The 20,328-nt window shown below is 41.5% G+C and overlaps 2 protein-coding genes across 7 annotated transcripts in view; one reads left to right on the forward strand and one right to left on the reverse strand.

The window, feature by feature from the left end:
- GDAP1L1 (ganglioside induced differentiation associated protein 1 like 1) overlaps positions 1-4,074 on the reverse strand; it is a 47,129-nt gene extending 43,055 nt beyond the window's left edge. For 2 of the 6 annotated variants that reach the window (XR_006410022.3, XR_007190644.2), the window contains exon 1: positions 3,232-4,003. The gene's annotated coding sequence lies outside the window, so the exon portion shown is untranslated. Of the gene's footprint in view, positions 1-3,231 lie in introns of all 6 variants that reach the window. The other 4 variants (XM_026503555.4, XM_044385832.3, XM_026503559.4 and 1 more) reach the window with 3 other exon arrangements.
- Positions 4,075-4,118: 44 nt separating this feature from the next.
- Positions 4,119-16,025, forward strand: OSER1 (oxidative stress responsive serine rich 1). The gene is made up of 4 exons (XM_026503542.4): positions 4,119-4,291; positions 8,073-8,189; positions 11,143-11,256; positions 15,207-16,025. The coding sequence occupies exons 2-4, from the start codon at positions 8,113-8,115 to the stop codon at positions 15,883-15,885; spliced, it is 870 nt and encodes a 289-aa protein (XP_026359327.2). The 5' UTR covers positions 4,119-4,291; positions 8,073-8,112; the 3' UTR covers positions 15,886-16,025.
- The last annotated feature ends 4,303 nt before the right edge of the window (positions 16,026-20,328 follow it).

The following is a 20,328-nucleotide window of genomic DNA, read 5'->3' on the forward strand; positions in this document are numbered from 1 at the left end:
CAGAGTGATAGAAATAGTCCACCGTACATCACTATTTTGCTTAAGGGCAAAATAGAAGCTATTTAACACAATTCCCTCCTTGAGTTGGCTTGGACTCTCTCCAGTCTCACCTTCGTCCTTTCCCACTTCCCAGGTCAATGTCTGACTTTCAAGTTTAGACAGAACCTCCTCCAGGAAGCCTTGTCTGAGACATCCCCCTGCACCTCCAGACCAGGCTAGGCAACCCTTCTGGGTGCCCCAGGGCTTCCTGTGCCTCCACACTGGGCAAGCAGCAGGTATTCACTGAAGTCTGCGGAAAGAAGAGTGGGAACTGAGGACAAGCAAGGCAACCAGACACACTGCAGTCCCATGGCAGAGACCAGGACGCAGCTCTCTTCCCTTTCCCAGACTTCCAAAAGGACACCACACATTTACTCCCTATTACCACACTGCTTTGATAACAGAAGTATTTCATAACAGGATAATCGTGGGGGATTAAAAATATTTAAATAGTTTCTGGCACATAGTGAACTTTCAGTGGTTTCACTTGACAAGTAATTACCGAGTGCCAACTCTGTGCCAGGCAAGAGTCTGGGCCCTGGGGATAGACTGTATTTTCATCAACTTTAAGACACCGTTATTTTAAAGACTCCTCATTTATTGTAGGTATAATCAAGAAAAAAAAATGCTACCAGGACACAGGTGTCAATTATAAGACACATCCATTTTTTCAGAGTGCTTAACTGTAGGAAATATCATCTAGGAGTCAATGAGAAAAGTAGTGATAAACAAAAGAGACAAAGTCTCTGTTTTCAGCTCACTTCTATTCTAGTGAGGGGAATGGTAACGAATATATGTTATCAGGTAGTGGTAAGTGCTATAATAAAAAGAAAGTTCAAGGGACACAGATGAAGGGGTCTTCTGGGGTAGCCAGGAAAGGCCCTGCTGGGGAACCACACGAGCAGACTTGAATGAAGAGGAGAGTTGTGGGTAAACAATGTCCAAGTAGAAAGAACATCAAATACAAAAGACTTGAGAGGGAAATGTGCCTGGTAAGTCCAAGAATAGGCAAGTCAAATGCAGCTGGAACACAGTCCCACATCCTAGGCAGCACATTTCCTCAAGCCCAATGAATTTCCCAGGTGAAAGCAAGTATGCCTGATCTAGTTAGGGTGTGTAAGGGGAAGATGGGTTGAGACTAAGAAAAGTGGCCTAACTCAAGTGACCAGGAAGGTGGGCATAGGGTCAAATGGCCTAAATTTGAATCCCAATTCTGCCACTTACAAGCTGTGTAGCCTTGGATGACTTATCTAACTGCTCTGATCCTTACTTTACTCAGGTGTAAAATGGACAAAATAAAAGCAACTGCTTTGCAAGTTGAATTAAATTAAGATTAAATGAGACAGTCCTTGTAAATAAAGATAGAAATGATCATTATCATCAACATCTTCTACTCAAAAATCATTTTTCAAATTGTATCAAGGTAAGGAACAATGTTTTTGAGCCTTAAAACACTTAAGACGACTATTCCAGATTACCAGCTGGTAGGATGGCAGCCACATTGTTGGGAAAATAAATTTTTTTGAAGGTTTTGAACTTGCCTTCTTCAAAGTTATTTTTTAAAATCAAAGTTATCCTCCTATGTATATTGTTTTTGCAGTATAATTGATGAAATTAAGTCTACTCTACTCAGTCAGTTATAAGATACATGGAATAGGAAGTGCTGCTAAAGGAATTTAAAAGCTATGATAGCTTCCTGATGAAATGACATTACTATGTGCATTAAGTTAATACCTAGCCAATTTCCTTTTTTTTTTTTTAAAGATTTTATTTATTTATTCAACAGAGATAGAGACAGCCAGCGAGAGAGGGAACACAAGCAGGGGGAGTGGGAGAGGAAGAAGCAGGCTCATTGCGGAGGAGCCTGATGTGGGGCTCAATCCCATAACGCCGGGATCACGCCCTGAACCGAAGGCAGACGCTCAACCGCTGTGCCACCCAGGCGCCCCCAATACCTAGCCAATTTCCTAAGTACATAAAGTCTGCACGTAAGTTCAGGGCTTTTTCTATGGCTGTAAAGACCCTGTGTTGCTAATACAGGAGGCATATCTGGCTTTTTGTTCCCTCAGATCACATGTTTTCTAGCTTCTCTATCTCATTCCGTCATGAGGTGCCACACAATGAGCCAGGCATGTCTGTCATGACTTGAAATTTCAGGCCACAGCAAGTGGTGTGAGTTAATGGACTTCGTAAGTATTCCCCAGACGTTCTTGCCTTCCAAATACTCTCTGAGGAAAGAGCCACATTCTCAGAAAGCATCTGACTTTATGATGGAGATATGCTTACATGAAGCACTTAAAAAATTTTTGGCTGTTAGTATTTAATGCCATAATGGAAGGAAGTAGGTAGAATGAAGAATTCACGAAAACTGTATTTAGCACCTACTAACCTCCAGGAATTGTTGAGCTTTGGGGATTCATTACTGATCTATAGTCCTTGCCCTCAAGTATGTGTGAGTTTTATCTGAAGCAGTATTTTCAAATGACAGCTTAATAACAAGTCTTGATGCAACTCACTTTGCAACTCCTGAGGAAAAAATGCACCATATTTTCCTCTTTTTTATTCTTTTCCAAGAGATGTTGAGAAATGGGCAGCAGATGGACAGGCTTTTGAGACAAATTAAATGCCAACTCGGTAACTTACTAGCTTTGGGTGATAAGACAAAGGGAGCTAGAACAAGGGATCGAACACCTGAGTCCCAGGCATCCGCATCTGTAAAATGTATAAAGTCACAAGAATATTAAATGAGAGAACATGCACATTGCTGCACAGAAGAGGATAGCCATTGTTATTAGTATCATTAAGTTTGATGTTGGAATTTCACAATTAATAGTTTTTTTTCATCCCGTCAGTTAATGAGCCTTTGGTAGGAACAAGGAGAACTTAAAATGTTTCACCCAGGGCCCACCACATGCTTTATGTTTAACATCCTTATACAATGACTTGTAGATTCCATTCCCAGACATGGGTCAGGCATTCCAAGGTCTGGCTGTAGTTAAGCTGGACAGACTCAACTATTTCCAGCAGCCTATCTAGTTAGGTGACTATACCTGAGTATCAGGGCGGGTGGGAGTGGGAGGGCCCAGTTTTGGCTCAGGTAACAACCCTCCCCCTGGTGTTGGGCCAGAACCAACTCTAGCCAATTCTTTTAAGGAAAGCTATCTTTTCCACAAAGCTCAGAGAAATACAAACGTTTAACTGGGGCGCGGTGAATGCGGAGCGGCACAGCTACTTCAGCAGAACCAGTCCTGGTGACGGGAGGGGGGGGAGGTTGATTTGCAACTGTTGCACACATCACCCCTTCTCTGCCTTTCATCTGAGCAACTGTCAGAGTCCTAAAAATGGAAAGATCCCTTAAAATCACCTACTTCGGTGAACTGCCCCATAAACGTTTTTGCAAAATTTAGTACGTATGTGCATTTCTCCGTCGAGTTCTCACTAGATTTTCCAAGGGGTCCGTGCCTGTAAAAATGAGATTCGCTGATATAGTCCACTTCCTCACTTAACAGTTGGAGAAACTGGCCCAGAAAGGTAAAAGCAGTCGTCTCAAGTCAAACAGAGGCATTACAGCCATTCCAATTTCGGCCTCACATTCCCGGCCCTGGCCGTGATTGATAACCTCCCCCGCTTCTCTGCAGGCCAGGAGACGAGCGCTTGCGTCCGAGCTCTGGAGATGTCGCAGGCCGTCAGGTTCCTTCGCACCAAAGAGACTCGGGCCAAGAGCTCAGCGGGTGCCTCGAAGATTCCCCCACCCTGGCCTCGGTCCCCGGAATTTCCATTGCCACGGTGACTCCAGGGCGAGCACCAGGCCCAGGGAGACCTTGGGAAGTGAGGCGGCTGGGCGACTGGGAAGAACAGCGCCTACTCACTCACCTGACAGAGAGGAAGCGGGCACGCCCCAAACGCCGGTCCCGAGCAAACCCACGGAGAACCGAGGACTAAGCGAGGAGAATAACAGGAAATTACGTAGACGCACGTGCTTCCTAGAGGGGCGGGTACAGGGCTTTTGAGAGGCAAGGTCCGTGCCCCGCGCCTGCGCAGCCACCGCCTGCCGCGCTGCCGAGTCACTGGGGTGGGAGGAGCATGAGCAGGGGGCGGGGCGCGTGGCTGAGTGACGCAGGCGCAGTGCGACTCCGGAGGCGCGGGCTGGCCCCTCCGCGGGTTTGGATCCGGGTCAGTCAGGCGCCGCGATCGGGGACAGACGATCTGAACTGACGGGACTGGATTCCCGGAGCGCCCCAGCTGCGAGGAGGTGAGTGCGTGGACGTGACGGGGAGGGGCCCCGGCATCCCGTTTCGGCCTGCCGGTCCGGCCTGGCCTTGGGTGGCTTCCCCTGGGCCCGCCCGCTTCTCGTCGCGTCGCCCCCCGGCGCTGACTGCCTGGGCCGGGCCGGGCCTGGGCCTTTCCGCGCCCCCTCGGCCGCCGCGGCTTGGGTCGGCCCAAGCTCCGCTCTCTCTCCCCTTCCCGCGCCCCTGCGGTCCCCGCCGCGTCCCGCCCCTCCGCCCGCTCCCGCCCGGCTGTAGCTTCCCCTTTTCGCCTTCCTTGGTCGCCCTTTGCCCCTTCCCGCCCTTTCCCGCTTGTTTCTGAGCCCCAGCCTCGTTGGCTGCCTCTTCGGTTCCGCTCCCGCCTTCTTCTGCATCCCTTGCGCCTCGGCGCAACTCCAGCCTCTCGTTCTGGCCGGGGGAGCATCCAGCAGAGGCACCTTTCCAGCTGGAGACCCGGGCGGACAGAGCTGGGGCCTTTGCTCTCCACCACCCGAGTACCGCCCCCCGCTCCGATTCTGACCTTTCCCCCTGATCGTATTTAATCGCGACCCATCCAGAGTCGGGGGCGTGGGGGGGGGGGGGACAGAAATAACACCGTGCTTTTGCTCTACATCGAGAGTGTAGGGGGTGAGAGAGTGTTTAGAGAGAGATGTGAATGTGTTTTGGACTGTGGGCAGATAGTTTCAACCTAGACTTGTTTGTGTCTTAAGGGGGTTGCAGGACAGGGTTTTCTTTCCTGCACTCCGCGCTTCCTGGGAGGCTGGGAAAGTTTCTAAATCTTTAACATTGTGATGACACGCTTACGCGGGGATCCTTTATTTATCGATCTCAGGTCTTTTCAGGGTCCTGGAAATTTGGATCTAGGCTTGAGGTTAAAAGAGGTCATGATTAAAACTACAAGATACAAATAAGAGTGTGACACATGCTATTCGTTGAAAGTCAGAGAAAACCAGGAATTTGCCCTTTTGATGGAGGAACTTAGGAGAATTTTACTTGTCATTTTTGAAAGGTTGGGAAAATCCGAGGCAGAGTTAAATTTGCCCCTTGTGATTTAACTTAAAACAATACAAAGTAACTTCTAATAGGCCTTTAAACTTTGATCTCTTTGGTAATTGTTCCATTTTCAGGAAGTCAGTGAAGTGAAAATGGCAAGAAATGTCTCCACAAATTTAATGTTAACGAAAAAGGGCAAACCAATTATATGTTTCCCGGAGTTAGTTGTACAACTCTTGATTACAAACATGGTCTGATTTAGCTCTTAAGGTCATGTCTAAGACTCGCCTTTGCTCTGGGTTAATGTAACAGAGGGAAAGGGTGCATAATCAGAATATTGGAAGTCTGAAAATAGTTTAGACAGAACTTCATTCCTAATGTTTTAGTCTATAGCCAGTTTTTATTTTGGTCTATTTTGGTTTTCAAATAATAGATCTTTTGGTGTGTCAACAAGAATGTTAACTAAGTTTGTATAAATATCTAGAGGTCACCTGCAGTGCCATTAAGTTAGGACTGTATAATTAAAAATTACATATCTGGGTGCAAAGCTTCTTAGCACAGTGTTAGGGCAGGAATGAGATTCCAATTCTTACAGGAATAGGGTTCACAGTCCTGTGTCAGGTTTATCCTTCTATCCCTAATCCAGTCTAGTGCTAAAGCCCATGGTAGGGATTCTGTAAATATTTGTGGATGGAATGAATTTCTGCCCATAGAATTAAGCAGTGTATATTTAGATGTGATGTGTACTGATTTCCAGAGAGTCCCAGAAAAGGGTTTGTGTGGGGTCCTCAGGGATGGGGAGACTCTTCAGATTGTTTAACTCTGTAAGGGCCAATAGTCTGAGCATTTGACTGACTGGTCATAAAGTAATTGAGGAAAACTATAAGCCAAACTGTAATTTAGTTCTACCAGCAGGAAGGATTTGTTTATAATCTCTGGTACCACTCTTTTAGGTACTGTGGAGCTTCAAAAATATTAGGATATGTGATCTTTGCTTGCCTCCCTCCCCAGATATATAGGACATTAATGTGTATCTGGGGGAGGATCCCCCTCTAAATCCAAAAGCATTAGAAACCAGCAAAATATGGAATTAATGTTTCCTCAAGTTCTTGTACTGGTTAAATAAACCAGCAAGAATATGTGGGGAGTGTGTTCAAATTTTTTGATTTAAGAAGTTGCAGTAAAAGCTAGCTGAATTCTTTGGAGACTATTTTCAGTGTTCACCAGAGTGATCGGCCTAAAATACCTTCTTCTACATGTAAGTAAATAACTAAATGAAATAAGCGAGTAGTGTTAATGCCTTGCTTCTGTATTCTGCCACTGGTACTATATGATTACATTATATCAAACATATTATGACACCCTGACCTTTGGAATATTAGAGGTCTCACAGTAACCTGAAACTCACCCCTGAGAAATAAGCACATAAGGAATCAGAGAAGTTACAAGGGTCCACAGAGAGGCACTGCTCCTTCTGAGAGTGCCTGGGGGGCGGGGGGAAGGGGGGTTAGATGGGGTTAGCAAGTTAGAAATAAGGAAAAGGTAAAGGTAATCGTTTGCTTCACAAATCCACCATTTTATATTTTTTGTCTTACCTTTTTTCTTTCTGATTCTCTATGATCATAGATACTGATTTATTTTTTGTTCAGATTTAATGTTAACTAATGTTAACTAATTAATTCCCTTAGTGGAAAAATAAGGAAACTAGATTTCAAAGGATTTATTAACAGACTTCTCTGCTTCTCTGTTGTACCTCTTATTGCTTTGATTGGCTCCTGTTCCCCTTTTCTTTAAGTATAAAAATCAAGGTGGAAGAATGGAGAACTTTAATTAATCAAACTGGTTGATTAAGTGGAGATCATTTAAAGATGCATCTACAGAAAAATAATTTATGTAATTTTTTACTTTCCACCTTTTTCTTTTGGCAAAGTTTGTTCCATTTATCTTTTCGAGTTGTATGCATAGTTCATTTATTTTCTGTCTTGTATAATAATTAAAATAATTCAAAGCTAAAAAAATGAAGGTATCAAACTTACTGATAAGAGTGTGGAATAATCAGTAATCATTGAAACATATTTGTAATCCTGCTTTAACAATGGTAACATCTTGATATCTGAGTATGAATATTTATATGAATATAAATAGTGATACCTGGGTCAGGATTGCTTTAGAGAAATGCTATCATGTGTCACGAAGTTATACTTAATGGGAATTGTTGGGGTTGGACCACACAAATACTCAGTATCACTGTAAAGAATCAGAGTGTTGTAGGTTGAGCTTTTTCCTTTTATTTTTGGTGCAAAGGTCACTTTGTCTGTAGGTTTCTAGACCTGTCCAATTGGACGAATTTTTACCCCCATGTTAAAAAGTATACTTAAACACAGATTTCAGGTGATCTAGTTTCCAAAGCTCTGTAATAGGATATTGGCATCAAGTATTTGGACAGTTTAAATTCTATCATAATAATTGAGTAAGATAGAATTATTGAATCACTGTGTTGTACATCCGAAACTAATATAACATGTCAACTATACGTCAATAAAAAAATCTGTTATAATAAATACATGTTTCTGTATCATTTCATTTGTCTTTTCTTAAGAAATAAAACCTACCGTCCCCAACTGTCTACACTGAAAATTCCTTTTAGAAATAGAAATTTGCTTCCCCCCCCCCCAACAAGTAGTAATAGTATCAGGAATATAGATTTTAACAAAAGGTATACTTTTGAACCTACCAGTTTTCACTTTGCTCATTTTATTTTTATTTTATTTTTAGTATTAACGGCAACATCCATAGTAGTGTAAAAACTTTCACAATGAAATCTGAAGCCAAGGATGGAGAGGAGGAGAGTCTACAAACTGCTTTCAAGAAATTAAGAGTGGATGCATCAGGGTAATTAAATATGTAATATGTTATTTGGGAATTGTTTACTAGATTTAAGTAGCTTTTTCCACTGAAGAAGATCTTGTCTTCTAAAATTTCTCATTATTCATGAAAGATAAAAATGTTAACAGTGTGACATTCTACCAAATTTTGCACAGCATTATTTTACTTATAAAAGAAACTCTTAATGTTAAATTTTGAAAAGTAGCAGCTCATTCGTACTTCCAGGTTGGGTGTTTTGGTTTCCCTTAGTTTTGAGGAAAGTTGCCTACCTCGGTCTTTAATCAAAATTATCAAGCAGTGTCCCGTCAGGAATTTCCTCACATCTCTAGGGAATCACAGTGTTTTTTCCCTAAAAGTGAATTGGCTCCACAGAAATCCACAGACATTCTCGATTTCATATGCTCTGATTGCTAAGTCTGTCACTATGGAAACCTCTATTCATTAGGGTTCTGTCACTGAGATCAATAATCTTGGACCCTTTAGCCAAACTAATTAGAGCACCTGCAGACCAGCTGCTGTCTGAATGTTAATATTTCGCCCTTTGCAAAATGTTCTGTGCAGGACTGTTTTCATCCCCATTCTTCACCCCAGGCCAGAAGAAATCTCAGATCTTTGACAGATACAGGAATATTTCTTTTCATGAATGGAAAATAAACCCTAGAAGCTTAGAGTAGAACACTTCACAACAAGTAATAATCACGGAGATTTATTACTCACTATGCCCTAGACACTGGCTTAAGTATCTGTACACATTATGTAATCCTCACTACCAATTTAGAAGATAGATATTATAGTTATTCCAGTTTACAGATGACCTACAGTTGAGTTAAGTCACTTGCTAAAGGTCACATTGGTGAGAAGTGATACAGTCAGAATTTGAACCCAATTTGCCTCCAGAAACTGTGCACTTAACCATTCCTTTATATGATACCTTGAAGACAACATGAAAAGTTGCACACAGTACTTGGCACATAGTAAAAATTAGATAGTTGTTGTTAGGGCTGTTTGCTTACTGCTAGTACGTTTTTGTTTGTTTTGTTTGTTTGTTTGTTTGTTTGTTTGGCCTACCAGGCGATATACTAATGGGTTTGCACAAGAACTGTTAATGGTGCGCCCATTTGCTTCAGTGAGACTTCAGATAAGTATCTTTCTCCTCCCAGAGGCTTTTCTGATACGGTCATCTTGCCATTTAAATTGATCAGTAATTTTTAAGTCGTTTTGGGAAATAAAAACAAAGTAGAGAAATAGATAGTTCCAGATTATGGTCACATTTCTTAGTGATTTCTGGTATAGAAATAATTTTTTTAACCAGGAAAATGCTAGGAATGTGCATACACAGAAACAAACATATTCAAATAAATCCCTGAATGTACGAATTCATATGGGTAACTCTCCGTACACAGATTTCTTTCATGGTGTTTTAAGAAGTTGGAACATAAAATTAAGCTATTTCAATGCCCCTAAAAATTACCTGGAACATTAAAAACAACAACAACAAAACCTTTGAAGATGCCATATCTGACCAATATCTATGGTCAGAGCATCAGTTATCTAATGCAATATCTATGGTCAGATATGGCATCTTTGTAGTATGTAATCTGCCTGAAGTGAAATTACAGAAAGGGAAGGAGCAGTGGAGAACATTTGAGAAAACCAAATAAAAGTGTAAGGGGTGAGTCATTACCATGACTAAGCAGAATAAGACTTGTGTAATGTATCATATGGTTCTGGTTGTTTCATATTGTTGCTGATTTACAAATGGGACATCTGAGGTACTGACTCATAACTAACCAGGCCTTGCCAGGAATTTAGCATGATCCTGTTCAACAGGTTTCGATTCCCAATGGTATTTGTCTTACCAGGATAAATCTCTACATATTTATTAGAAAACGACATAATCCTTTTTATCTGATTATAAAATAACACATGCTTATTATAGAAAAATTCACAGAAACAAAAAGGAAGTAAAAATCTCAGTTTACCATAACTGCTGTTAATAATCTAGACCATCTGTACTTAACACCATATAGTTTTTTGACATAGTTGAGATCATAATATATGTATAGTTGTTTATCTAATGCTGTTTTCTCTTAATGTTATGTTACAAGCATTCTCTTGTGTCATTCAAGTTCTTTGTAACTAAATTTTTAATAAATTCCTAATATTCCATTGAATAGATGTGTCATCATTTATATAATGTAGTATTTTCTATTGTCTTCTGGGCATTTAGGTTATTCCTATTACTTTTTATTTTAAATTAATTTCAGTGAGCATCCTTTTACTTAGTAGATTAATGTTTCTTTCTAAAGGATTGTTACTAATACCACAGCATGTATAGTAGGAGCCCAATGTATGTGTGTATATACGTGTATATTGAAAAGGTCTGGAAGGATTTATACCAAAATGTTAATGTTGTAAATCTCTGGGTTGTGAGATTATAGATGTTCTTTTTTTTTACTCAAATTTTTTCATCTTCTTTCCTGGAAACCCATATTACTTCTGTAATTTTAAATTGCAAAGATTTAACTTCCAGTAATATTTCAAGTTTATTAGTTGTCAAAAATACACATTTTCAAGTTAGAGTGAGTCTCCTGAGGTTTTTGCTCCTCAACTTAGTTCTCATGGTTTTGATTTGCCCGCATAAAATAAGTGGTCAGTGTCATTAGGGTTCTCTGTGGACGTAAGGCTTTATCTGCCCCAGATAAACAACCTAAAAGTCTATTTATATCCTGCTGCTCGTCATACTTAAGAATTACTCTTTGGCTTCTGATTCTGCAACCATGGGCTTTTAAGGATCCCCTAAATTTGGTTTTGGAGGAAAATTTACCCTAAAAGATGAGCAATTTTTTGAGAAACCCAAATGACAGAGAAAGGTATTAATATAAGTTGTGTTGGTGAGAACAGTAAGTTCTCCTACTTTCAGTTTTCTGTAAGCAGTAAACTTCGTTGTTTTCTTCAGGTCCATAGCATCACTGTCTGTTGGAGAAGGCACAAATGCCAGAGCATCAGTCAGAACAGCAGCGGATGATACCAAACTGAAAACCTCGTGTGCATCTAAAGACAGTTGGCATGGGTAAGAGCTTCTTACTGCAGATGGGTTGTGTCCAATACTTTACAATACTACTGGACTTTCCTGAGTATCCTGAAAAGAGTATGTTAAGATACCAAACCCCAAGCCCAATGATTAGAGATGAGCCATTCTTCTCAATTGAGAATTTGCTGAGACTTGCCGTGTGGCTTGGTTTATAGTCAATTTTTATAAATGTCCTATGTGTTCTTTGGTTTCTTTTATGTCCATTAGTATATGTGCTGCCAAAGCGAGCACTCTTTTATGTCCATTAAATCAAACTTTTAAATGTATTATTTGAATATTTTTTTCCACAATTTTTTTTTTCAATCTATCAATAATTGAGAGATGTATGTTGAAATCTTCCCTATGGGAGTGAATTTGTCTGTTTTCCCCTTAAGTTCCATATTTTTATTTTGTGTATTTTGAAGCCATTTTGTTAGGTTTATACAGTCCAGGTTCATACCAGTTTAGAATTTTTTCTTCTGAATTGAGATTTTTAATGATATAAGTGACATTCTTAATTCCTCGTAATGGCTAGTCTTAAAGTCTGTTTTTGCCAGAATTAATATAGTTAATCCAGTTGTCTTTTGGTTGGTATTTGCCTATTGTATCATTTTTTATCTTTTATTTTCAAACATTATTTGTTTTAAAATTTTAGATGTGTTTCATAAATACATATGGCTTATTTTGTTTTATCCATTCTGATAATCTTTTTAAAACTGAGTTCAGTGCATTTACGTTTATTTTGATTATTGATTGATATATTTAGACTTGTTTCTGCCATTTTACTTTATGCTATTTGTCCTGCTTCTTTGTGTCTGATTTTTGTTTTTTTACTCTTCCTGCCTTCCCTTTTCTTCTCCCCTCCTTTTAAAAAATTGTTTGAAATAGGTTTGTTTTCTTCCCCCCACCACTTTTCCTCCCACTGGCTTGGAAATTATATGCTGTGTTTCTGTTATTAGTTAGCCTTGAAATTCCACCATACGTGCTTATTAACAAAGACAAAAGTTATTACAGTGACCCTTGAACAACACGGAGGGTAGGGATGCTAACTTCTGTGCAGGTCAAAAATCCATATATAACTTTTGACTCCCCCAGACTTTACTACTAGTAGCCCACTGTTGACCAGAAGCCTTACAGATACCATAAACGGTCAATTAACACATATTTTATGTGTTTTATGTATTATACAGTGTATTCTTACAATAAGATAGAAAAAGAAAACTTTATTAAGAAAATTAGGAGGAAGAAAAAATACATTTGCAAGTACTATAGAAAATCCATGCATGTAAGCTTGCCCACCCAGTTCAGACCCTTCTTGTTTAAGCATCAGCAGTGTTTTAACCCTCCTTATAATCTTCTTTTTTTTTTTTTTTTTTTAAAGATTTTATTTATTTATTTGACAGAGATAGCCAGTGAGAGAGGGAACACAAGCAGGGGGAGTGGGAGAGGAAGAAGCAGGCTCATAGCGGATGAGCCTGATGTGGGGCTCAATCCTATAACACCGGGATCACGCCCTGAGCCGAAGGCAGACGCTTAACCGCTGAGCCACCCAGGCGCCCCTAACCCTCCTTATAATCTTCTTATTCTGACCTCCTGACTTCTTTTTTTTTTTTTTTTTTTAAGAATTTATTTATTTATTCGACAGAGATAGAGACAGCCAGAGAGAGAGGGAACACAAGCAGGGGGAGTGGGAGAGGAAGAAGCAGGCTCCTAGAGGAGGAGCCTGATGTGGGGCTCGATCCCATAACGCCGGGATCACGCCCTGAGCCGAAGGCAGACGCTTAACCGCTGTGCCACCCAGGCGCCCCTGACCTCCTGACTTCTATGTGTAGTTGCCCAATATTTTATTTTTTTCACTTCTTTTTAATCTGACAAACAGGTTTTATTACTTAAATAAACAGTGTTTGTTTATCTCATTTACAGTTTCTTTGCTCACCATTCTTGCATCTCAGACCTTCCATATAGGATGCTTGTCTTTCTTTCTTCCTAAAGGAATTTCTGAAGAAATTCCTTTAGCAAAGATCTGTTGTTAGTAATTAGGGCCTATCGTAGAACTCCCCATAGAATGAATTTGAATGGCTCCCTCTCCGTGTATAGCATCATGTTCTATTGGTAAATATACTTTGCTTTATCTGAAAATGTCTTTGTTTCATCCTTGTTCTTGAAAGATACACCTGATTTGATATGCCTGAAGTCCTCGTTCTAGATATTTTCTCATAGCCCTGGAAGATATTCATTCTCTTCTGGCTTCATTATTGATGTTGAAAAGTCAACCTTCGATCTTACTGGTGTTCTTTTTGGGAATCTGTCTGGTCTCTGGCTGCCTTTAGTAAGATGTTCCAGTTTTGGAGAATCTGCAGTTTTGCTACAGTGGGTCTAGATGTGGATTGCTCTTTATTTGTCCTGTTTCAGGTCCTGCCTATATCTGTAGATCTCTTTCATCAATTCAGAAAATTTCTCAGCCCTTATCTCTTCAAAACTCACTTGTCCTCCATGCTCTATAGTCTTTCCTTGGGAAACTCGAGATTTCTTATTCTATCTGTGTTTTTTTAACTTCTCCTACATTTTTCCAAGTCTCTATACTATGTTTTAGGTCAGGGGTAGGCAAACTTTTTTTGTAAAGGGCCAGATAATAAATATTTTAGGCTTTGGAGGCCAAGAGGTGAGATTCAAGGATGTTATGTAGGTATGTATATAAGCGAGAAAATTCCTACCCTGCCCCATTTGCCTAATGCCCACCATCCTGGCTGGTGGACACACTTTGTGTTGAGTTGCTTGTTTCAGGATGAAATGATTAGCTGGGTGGGATGGGGGGATGGGTGGCAGTACTAGAATCAGTTTTACCCTGTGCCCCAGTGGTACCCAGATTCCAGCATGCCCTTCTTTCCTCCAGAGGGCCCCACACAAGCCGCACTCTTGAACTGAGATGCCACCTCTCAGGTGCTGGCAGTTGCTGACAGCAGAGCCCCAACATGTAGATGGCACCAGCATGGGACCTCGGCAGTGGTGTGACACATCTGCTGGCCAGGAAGGCAGGCACAGGGAGTAGAGACCAGGGTGAAGGGGGATACCCAGCCTGGTCTCTGTGGCTCCCAGTGCTAGCCCACAGGAGTAGTGTCTGTGGGCTGTATGAAAATAGCCAGTTTTTTGACCCATAGACTACAGTTGGCTGAACCCTGTTACAACTAATTCCGATTTATCTTCCAGTTCAGTATTTCTTTCCTTAGCTCTATTCTGCTGCTTGGCCCAGCCATTTAATTTAATTTCAAATACAGGGTTTCTTTTTATTTTTTAAAGTTCTTTTTGGTTCTGTTTTCAGTTTTGCTTGGCAGTTTTGAGTCTCTCTTTTTTTTTTTTCCTTTGCTCAACTCTTTTATTTATTTAAATATTTTATTAAAAGTTATGTAGAGCATCTGGTAATTCCCAATGTCTGAAAACTTGAGGGAGTCTAAATTTATTTGTCAGTGATAGAAATGAATCCTAAATCTGCTGCTCTCTCTATGTGGTAATCATGACTGCATGACATAGTGGCCATTTGCATCATCAGCCTCACACAGTGGTATGGAAGCTGTTATGTTCAGAGCACAGCGCATAACAGTTGGGCTTTACAGCATCAAGTGGGTTGGGGAGGGGTGCTTTTCCAGCCCCAGTGGCTGAAGATTCTCAGGCCAAGGGTTTGGATAGGGAAGTGTTCTGCACCCAATGTTTGGCCCAAGAAATGCAATTAAAAACTACCCTTTACCTCTCCTGTGTCTATAGCTTGCTAATAAGGAGATGTTGAGGTTTTTGAGACACAGACTTAGGCAGCTTGAAAAGGGAGGTAGGCACATCTCTTTGGGGGAAACTTAGGACCTCATACTCGAGAGGAGGTAAATTTTCAGCTATCACAAAGAATCCGTTTAGGAGAGCTGCGTGTCCCATCATCTTTTTGTGCACTGTTTTCCTCTTAGGTCTACAAGGAAGTCTTCACGAGGAGCAGTGAGAACCCAGCGTCGTCGACGTTCTAAGTCTCCTGTCCTTCATCCTCCAAAGTTTATACATTGCAGTACAATAGCTTCTTCTTCCAGCAGCCAGCTCAAGCACAAAAGCCAGACTGACTCCCCTGATAGGCTGGGCATTTCCACCCCTAAAGAGTTCAATGCAGGAGAATGCTCTACTTCTCTCGATACTAATCACACAGGGGCAGTCGTTGAGCCTTTGAGAACTGCGGTTCCCAGGCTCCCATCAGAGAGTAAGAAGGAAGACACCTCTGATTCTACCCAAGTCTCCCAAGCAAGTCTCAAGGCCAATGATCTCTCTGACTTTCAATCCGTTTCCAAGCTAAACCAGGGCAAGCCATGTGCATGCATAGGCAAGGAGTGCCAGTGTAAGAGATGGCATGATATGGAAGTGTATTCCTTTTCAGGCCTGCAGAGTGTCCCTCCCTTGGCCCCAGAACGAAGATCTATGCTTGAGGACTACTCTCAGTCGCTCCACACCAGAACTCTGTCTGGCTCCCCCCGCTCCTGTTCTGAGCAAGCTCGAGTCTATGTGGATGATGTGACCATTGAGGACCTGTCAGGCTACATGGAATATTACTTGTATATTCCCAAGAAAATGTCCCACATGGCAGAAATGATGTACACCTGATAGCAAGAAGCTAAGTAATATGCTTTAAACCAATGAAGGGTTGTCAGAGAGATTTAGTTAATGGCAGACCTTGCGGCCACGTTTTGTGAGAAGACGTCTCCTTCTGCTCACTGTGCTTGCAATAAAAACTTTTCTTGGCATCTCCGTTCATCTTCGTTCTTTAAACTTACTCTCTGCGTTCTTACATACGCACCAAGGTGAGCAGATCAAAGGAAAATCCCTCTTCTTTAGAAAAGTTTCTGGGAGATGAAGAAACCATAATCATTTGACTGTTAGCGATGGGTATATGGTAAAAGCCTTTGTAAAGCAGTTCATTTTTCAGATCTGTTTAAGATTTGTTGGCCAAGGAAAATGAAACGTTTTGTAACTGGACTGAACATTCGTCATACTGTAGTTGCCAGCCCAGAATCTTAGAAGTTATATGACTGATTTAAACCATCTCTGATTTAACACAAGTTTATTGTGTCTTTCAGGGTTCCTTAAGTTATTGTTAAGCCAGAGATCTAAGGTTTAGATTCAATGTGAATAAACTAGCTGGCCCGCCCTATATTGTTTGAGAGAATCATTAACCATCACCAAATAAACCCTGCTGGCACTTGGTACATGAAGGCATGTTACATGAAGTTTCTCAGGTAAGAAGCAGCTTGGAGCGGGCTGCTTCAGTTGGAAAGAGGGGGTGTAGTATTTGAAACTAGCGTGCATCTTCTCCATCTATGGCATTTTAACATGTGGCATGTTTCAGTCAGTTGTAATGTAGATCTCATACCTCAGTTTCAAATGTTCTGGGTGGGTGTTCTCCGCACTGCCCTCCTACCCCAGCCAACCCCAAACAGAATTTTATACGTGCTATATCTTGTATTTCTGGTTGGCCATCCAAAAATTCCCTCCAGAGTTTGGTGGGAAAAAAAACCTCTCCCCTCAGTTTCAGCTGGAGGATGAATCCCTATCTTCTTCAGGTGGCTGCAAAGTGAATTTTACACATAACCATATAACATATTTTAATTCAGACCATCATCCTAAGCATTCCCATCAGATTCAGTGAAAATTCGTCCAGCCATTTTAACATCATGTTAACAAAGTTGGTTTAACTTTTATTTAGATTACAAAATAAGTTTTATTCTTTACTAAAACATCCCACTGACTGGAGCTGGTTCATGACACTGGGGTCTGGGCTTCACACCTACTGTGATTTGTACTTGGGAGAGTGGGAAGAGTATTCCCCAGAAAAGCCCTGGACATAAGTAGTGGGAGATCTCTGCTAGTTACTAGTTTAGTGTGGATTTAGTGACATCTGAAGGCTGTGGTTCGAGCAAGGGAGCGCGGTACCTTGCTATCACAGCACTGGAAGCAGCAGAGAGATTACTGAATAATGCTGACAGAAGGAATGCTATTGCATATGCCTAAGCCAACAGTTGTGAAACCTTCTGGTCTCACGACTCATTTACAAATTAAGGGTGCCAAAGAGCTTGTGTTTTTGTGGGTTATACTTATTTACCATATTAGAAATTAAAACTAAGAAGTTTTAAAAATGTGTATTGATTTAAAAATAATGATTTTATTACATACTAACATTTTTAATTGAAACTTTAACAAAATATTTTAGTGAAAAGAGTGGTGTTGTTTTACAGTTTTGTAAATTTCTTTAATGTTTGCCTTAATAGAAGACAACTAGGTCTCATCTGCTTCTGCACTCAACCTCTTGTGAACATTGCGTGTCATGTGACCTCCAGAAAATTCTGTACGCTTGTGGGAGAATGAGTATGAAAAAGGCAGTTAATATGTTAACATCATGAAAGTAGTTTTGATCTCACAGATCCCCTGAAAGAGTAGATCCCCAGACCACAGTTTAAGAACCACTAATTAGCCTATTAGAGTTTCTGCCATAAAGGCACCTACCTCATCTCCACAACCAGTGTCTTGCTTCACCTTTTGTACTGGCAAGAGTGGAGCAATTCTGGCTTAGTGCAGTACACGAATAAAGATGATTCCTCAGTCTTTTAAGTCCTTTTTAGCTTTTCGGTCCTGTGGTCTGGTTATTAACTCTGTATGCTAACAGAACAGTCATCAGAGAATGAAGAAAGATGCGCCTTCCTTTCAAACAAAAGTTGTGAGCAGGGGTGTTGGGACAAAGTTGAGAACAGAGTTCCAACAGCTGAGTAACCTATTGAAGAAATCCAGACTTGGATGAAAGCTAAGCATTCCCAATCTATGGGAATAAGTTTTAAGTATTTACATTTCAGTCAAGATCTCAGAACATGAATCTTGAAGCTAAACACTCTGCTCAGACCCAGTTGGGCCAACTTTAGTATGAGTGTCCCTCATTGGAACATTGGACCTTTTGAGAATGCGATTTATGGAACCAATCTTTCTTGAATGCACCCTGGGAGATGGACTCAGATCATGGATTGAGAAATTTTACTCTGATGTTTGAAAGGTAGCATCCTGACATGTGCCTTTATTAACTATTCATAGAACATTCATTTCATCCGTTTATTCAGCAAATACTCCAGGAGTGCCAGCCATTCTAGGTGCTGGGAATAGAACAGCAAGTAGAATGACATCCTTGTACTCAATTGGAGAGAGGAGAATTCCAAGATCTTAAGGGCTGGGACAGGGTGGTTCTTTTATTTGGGTGGTCAGAGAAGCTTCTGTGATGAGGTCGGTGACATTTGAGTGAAGACCCGAAGAAAGTGAGGGAGTGAGCCTTGATATTTGGGGGCAGAGCATTCCTGACAGATGGAACAGCAAAGATGTCAACTCGGCTTGAAGCAGGCGAGGTCACAGAAGCATGGGGCAGGGGCAGGTCATGGAGGGCCTCACAGGCCATTTTAAAGGCTGTGATTCCTGAATAAGGTAAGGGGCCATCTGGGGAGATTAGAGGAGACTTGAGGCATATTGGACTGGCCTTTACTGAGAGCACCCAGCTGTTCTGTGTGGACTGAGGGGAGCAGGAGAAGGGGAGGCAAGGAGGCAGGTAGGAGGTCACTTCAGTAAATCAGGCTTTGACACTTGGCAGTGCAGAGGAAAAGATGTATTCTGGAACTATTTTAGAGGTACAGCTGAGGGGATTTGCTGATAGATTGGATACAGGGTGTGCAAAAAACTGCAACTAAGGACTCCAAAGGTTTTTAGACGCTGGAAGTTGGCTGGAGGAGCAGATCCAGAAGGAGAAGTTGGGAGTCTGGTTTTGTTCTTATCAAGTCTGAGGTGCTTCTGAGAAGCCCCTGTGGCGATGTTGGTGGTGGACCTATACTGAAGATCAGTAGAGGGGTACAGGCTGGCGACACAGATGTAGGCGCCATCAGGATAGGGTGTTACTTAAAGCTCAGACTGGAGGAGACCACCTAGGAAGTGTATGTAGGTAAAGACCCAGACAGAGGACCAAGCTCTGGGACATTCCCACGGTAGAGAGGTCAGCGGAATGAAGAGGAACCAGCCAAAGACTAGGTAGGAGCAGCCAGAGTGGCGGGAGCAGAATCAAGAGAGCAGTCCTATCAGTCAAGTGAAAAGGCGTTTAATTAAGAAGGGACTTGTAAACCGCCAAACGGTGCAGAGAAGGAAAGGTGGGCACCCACTATGTGTAGGCACTGGGCATGCAAGTGTGAGCCAGAGCGCCAGGTGCTAAGTATGCATTCGTGCTTTTTTTTTTTTGGAGTGAAGATAATCCTTGCTTCAAACAACTCATAGTTCGGAGAAAGAGCCCACATGTGCAAAGGCACCTAACCCAGCCAGGAAACTTGTCTGGGGAGGCAGGGCTTCTTCAGCTGAGTCCTCAGTGGCTGAAAAGTACTCAGGTGAATTTCTGTGTGCAGCCCTTCTCTCTGTTCTGGATTTTTCGGGTCCCTCCCCTCTAGGCTCCCTAGGAAGCGATCCACACCTGAGAAATGAGAAAGAAACAGAGGAAGCAAATGACTGCCCTCTCTGATCAAAGAACAGAACCACAGACGAAGAAAAGACCTGGGAAAAAGCAAGAAAGAGATAGCTATCTTTAAGAGCGGTTTAGAATTCATTCCAAGGTTAGTGAATTCCCTTCTGTCCGAGGAACTGCGTTTTCCTAAGGAAAAGCGGCTGTAATGCACAGATGGCCTCAAGAGGCCTCCCTTTCCCCGGAATGCATTCGTTTAACAGGAGAGGCAAAAGCCTCTTGACAAGCTTGGCGCTGGTCACCTAAGGCCAGTACCAAATTTGGCAAAAAAAATTACTTAAACTTTTAAGAAATCAAAGTGTCCCTTTACCAATAACATAGTTTATCAGTTTAAAAAGCGAAAAACCACCAGGCAGTGTTGAGTAAACATGTATTGTGAAGAGGAAGGAGTACTTTGGTGTCAAGGTATTTATTATTTTTCTGACTTACCTCTTTGGTGACTATCTTATTAAGCATTCAAGTTTGAAGGGCAACTTATGTGAACATAATATTAATAATAGCTAATAGTTATTAGGTGT

Source organism: Ursus arctos, unplaced genomic scaffold, assembly GCF_023065955.2.
Source record: "Ursus arctos isolate Adak ecotype North America unplaced genomic scaffold, UrsArc2.0 scaffold_16, whole genome shotgun sequence".
Taxonomy (NCBI): domain Eukaryota; kingdom Metazoa; phylum Chordata; class Mammalia; order Carnivora; family Ursidae; genus Ursus; species Ursus arctos.

Bases quoted from the DNA above. Each gene is read 5' to 3' on its own strand.
- OSER1 (XM_026503542.4), top strand. From the start codon at position 8,113: ATGAAATCTGAAGCCAAGGATGGAGAGGAGGAGAGTCTACAAACTGCT. The intron at 8,190-11,142 runs GTAATTAAATAT...TGTTTTCTTCAG, and splicing joins TTAAGAGTGGATGCATCAGG to GTCCATAGCATCACTGTCTG. The intron at 11,257-15,206 runs GTAAGAGCTTCT...TTTTCCTCTTAG, and splicing joins TCTAAAGACAGTTGGCATGG to GTCTACAAGGAAGTCTTCAC.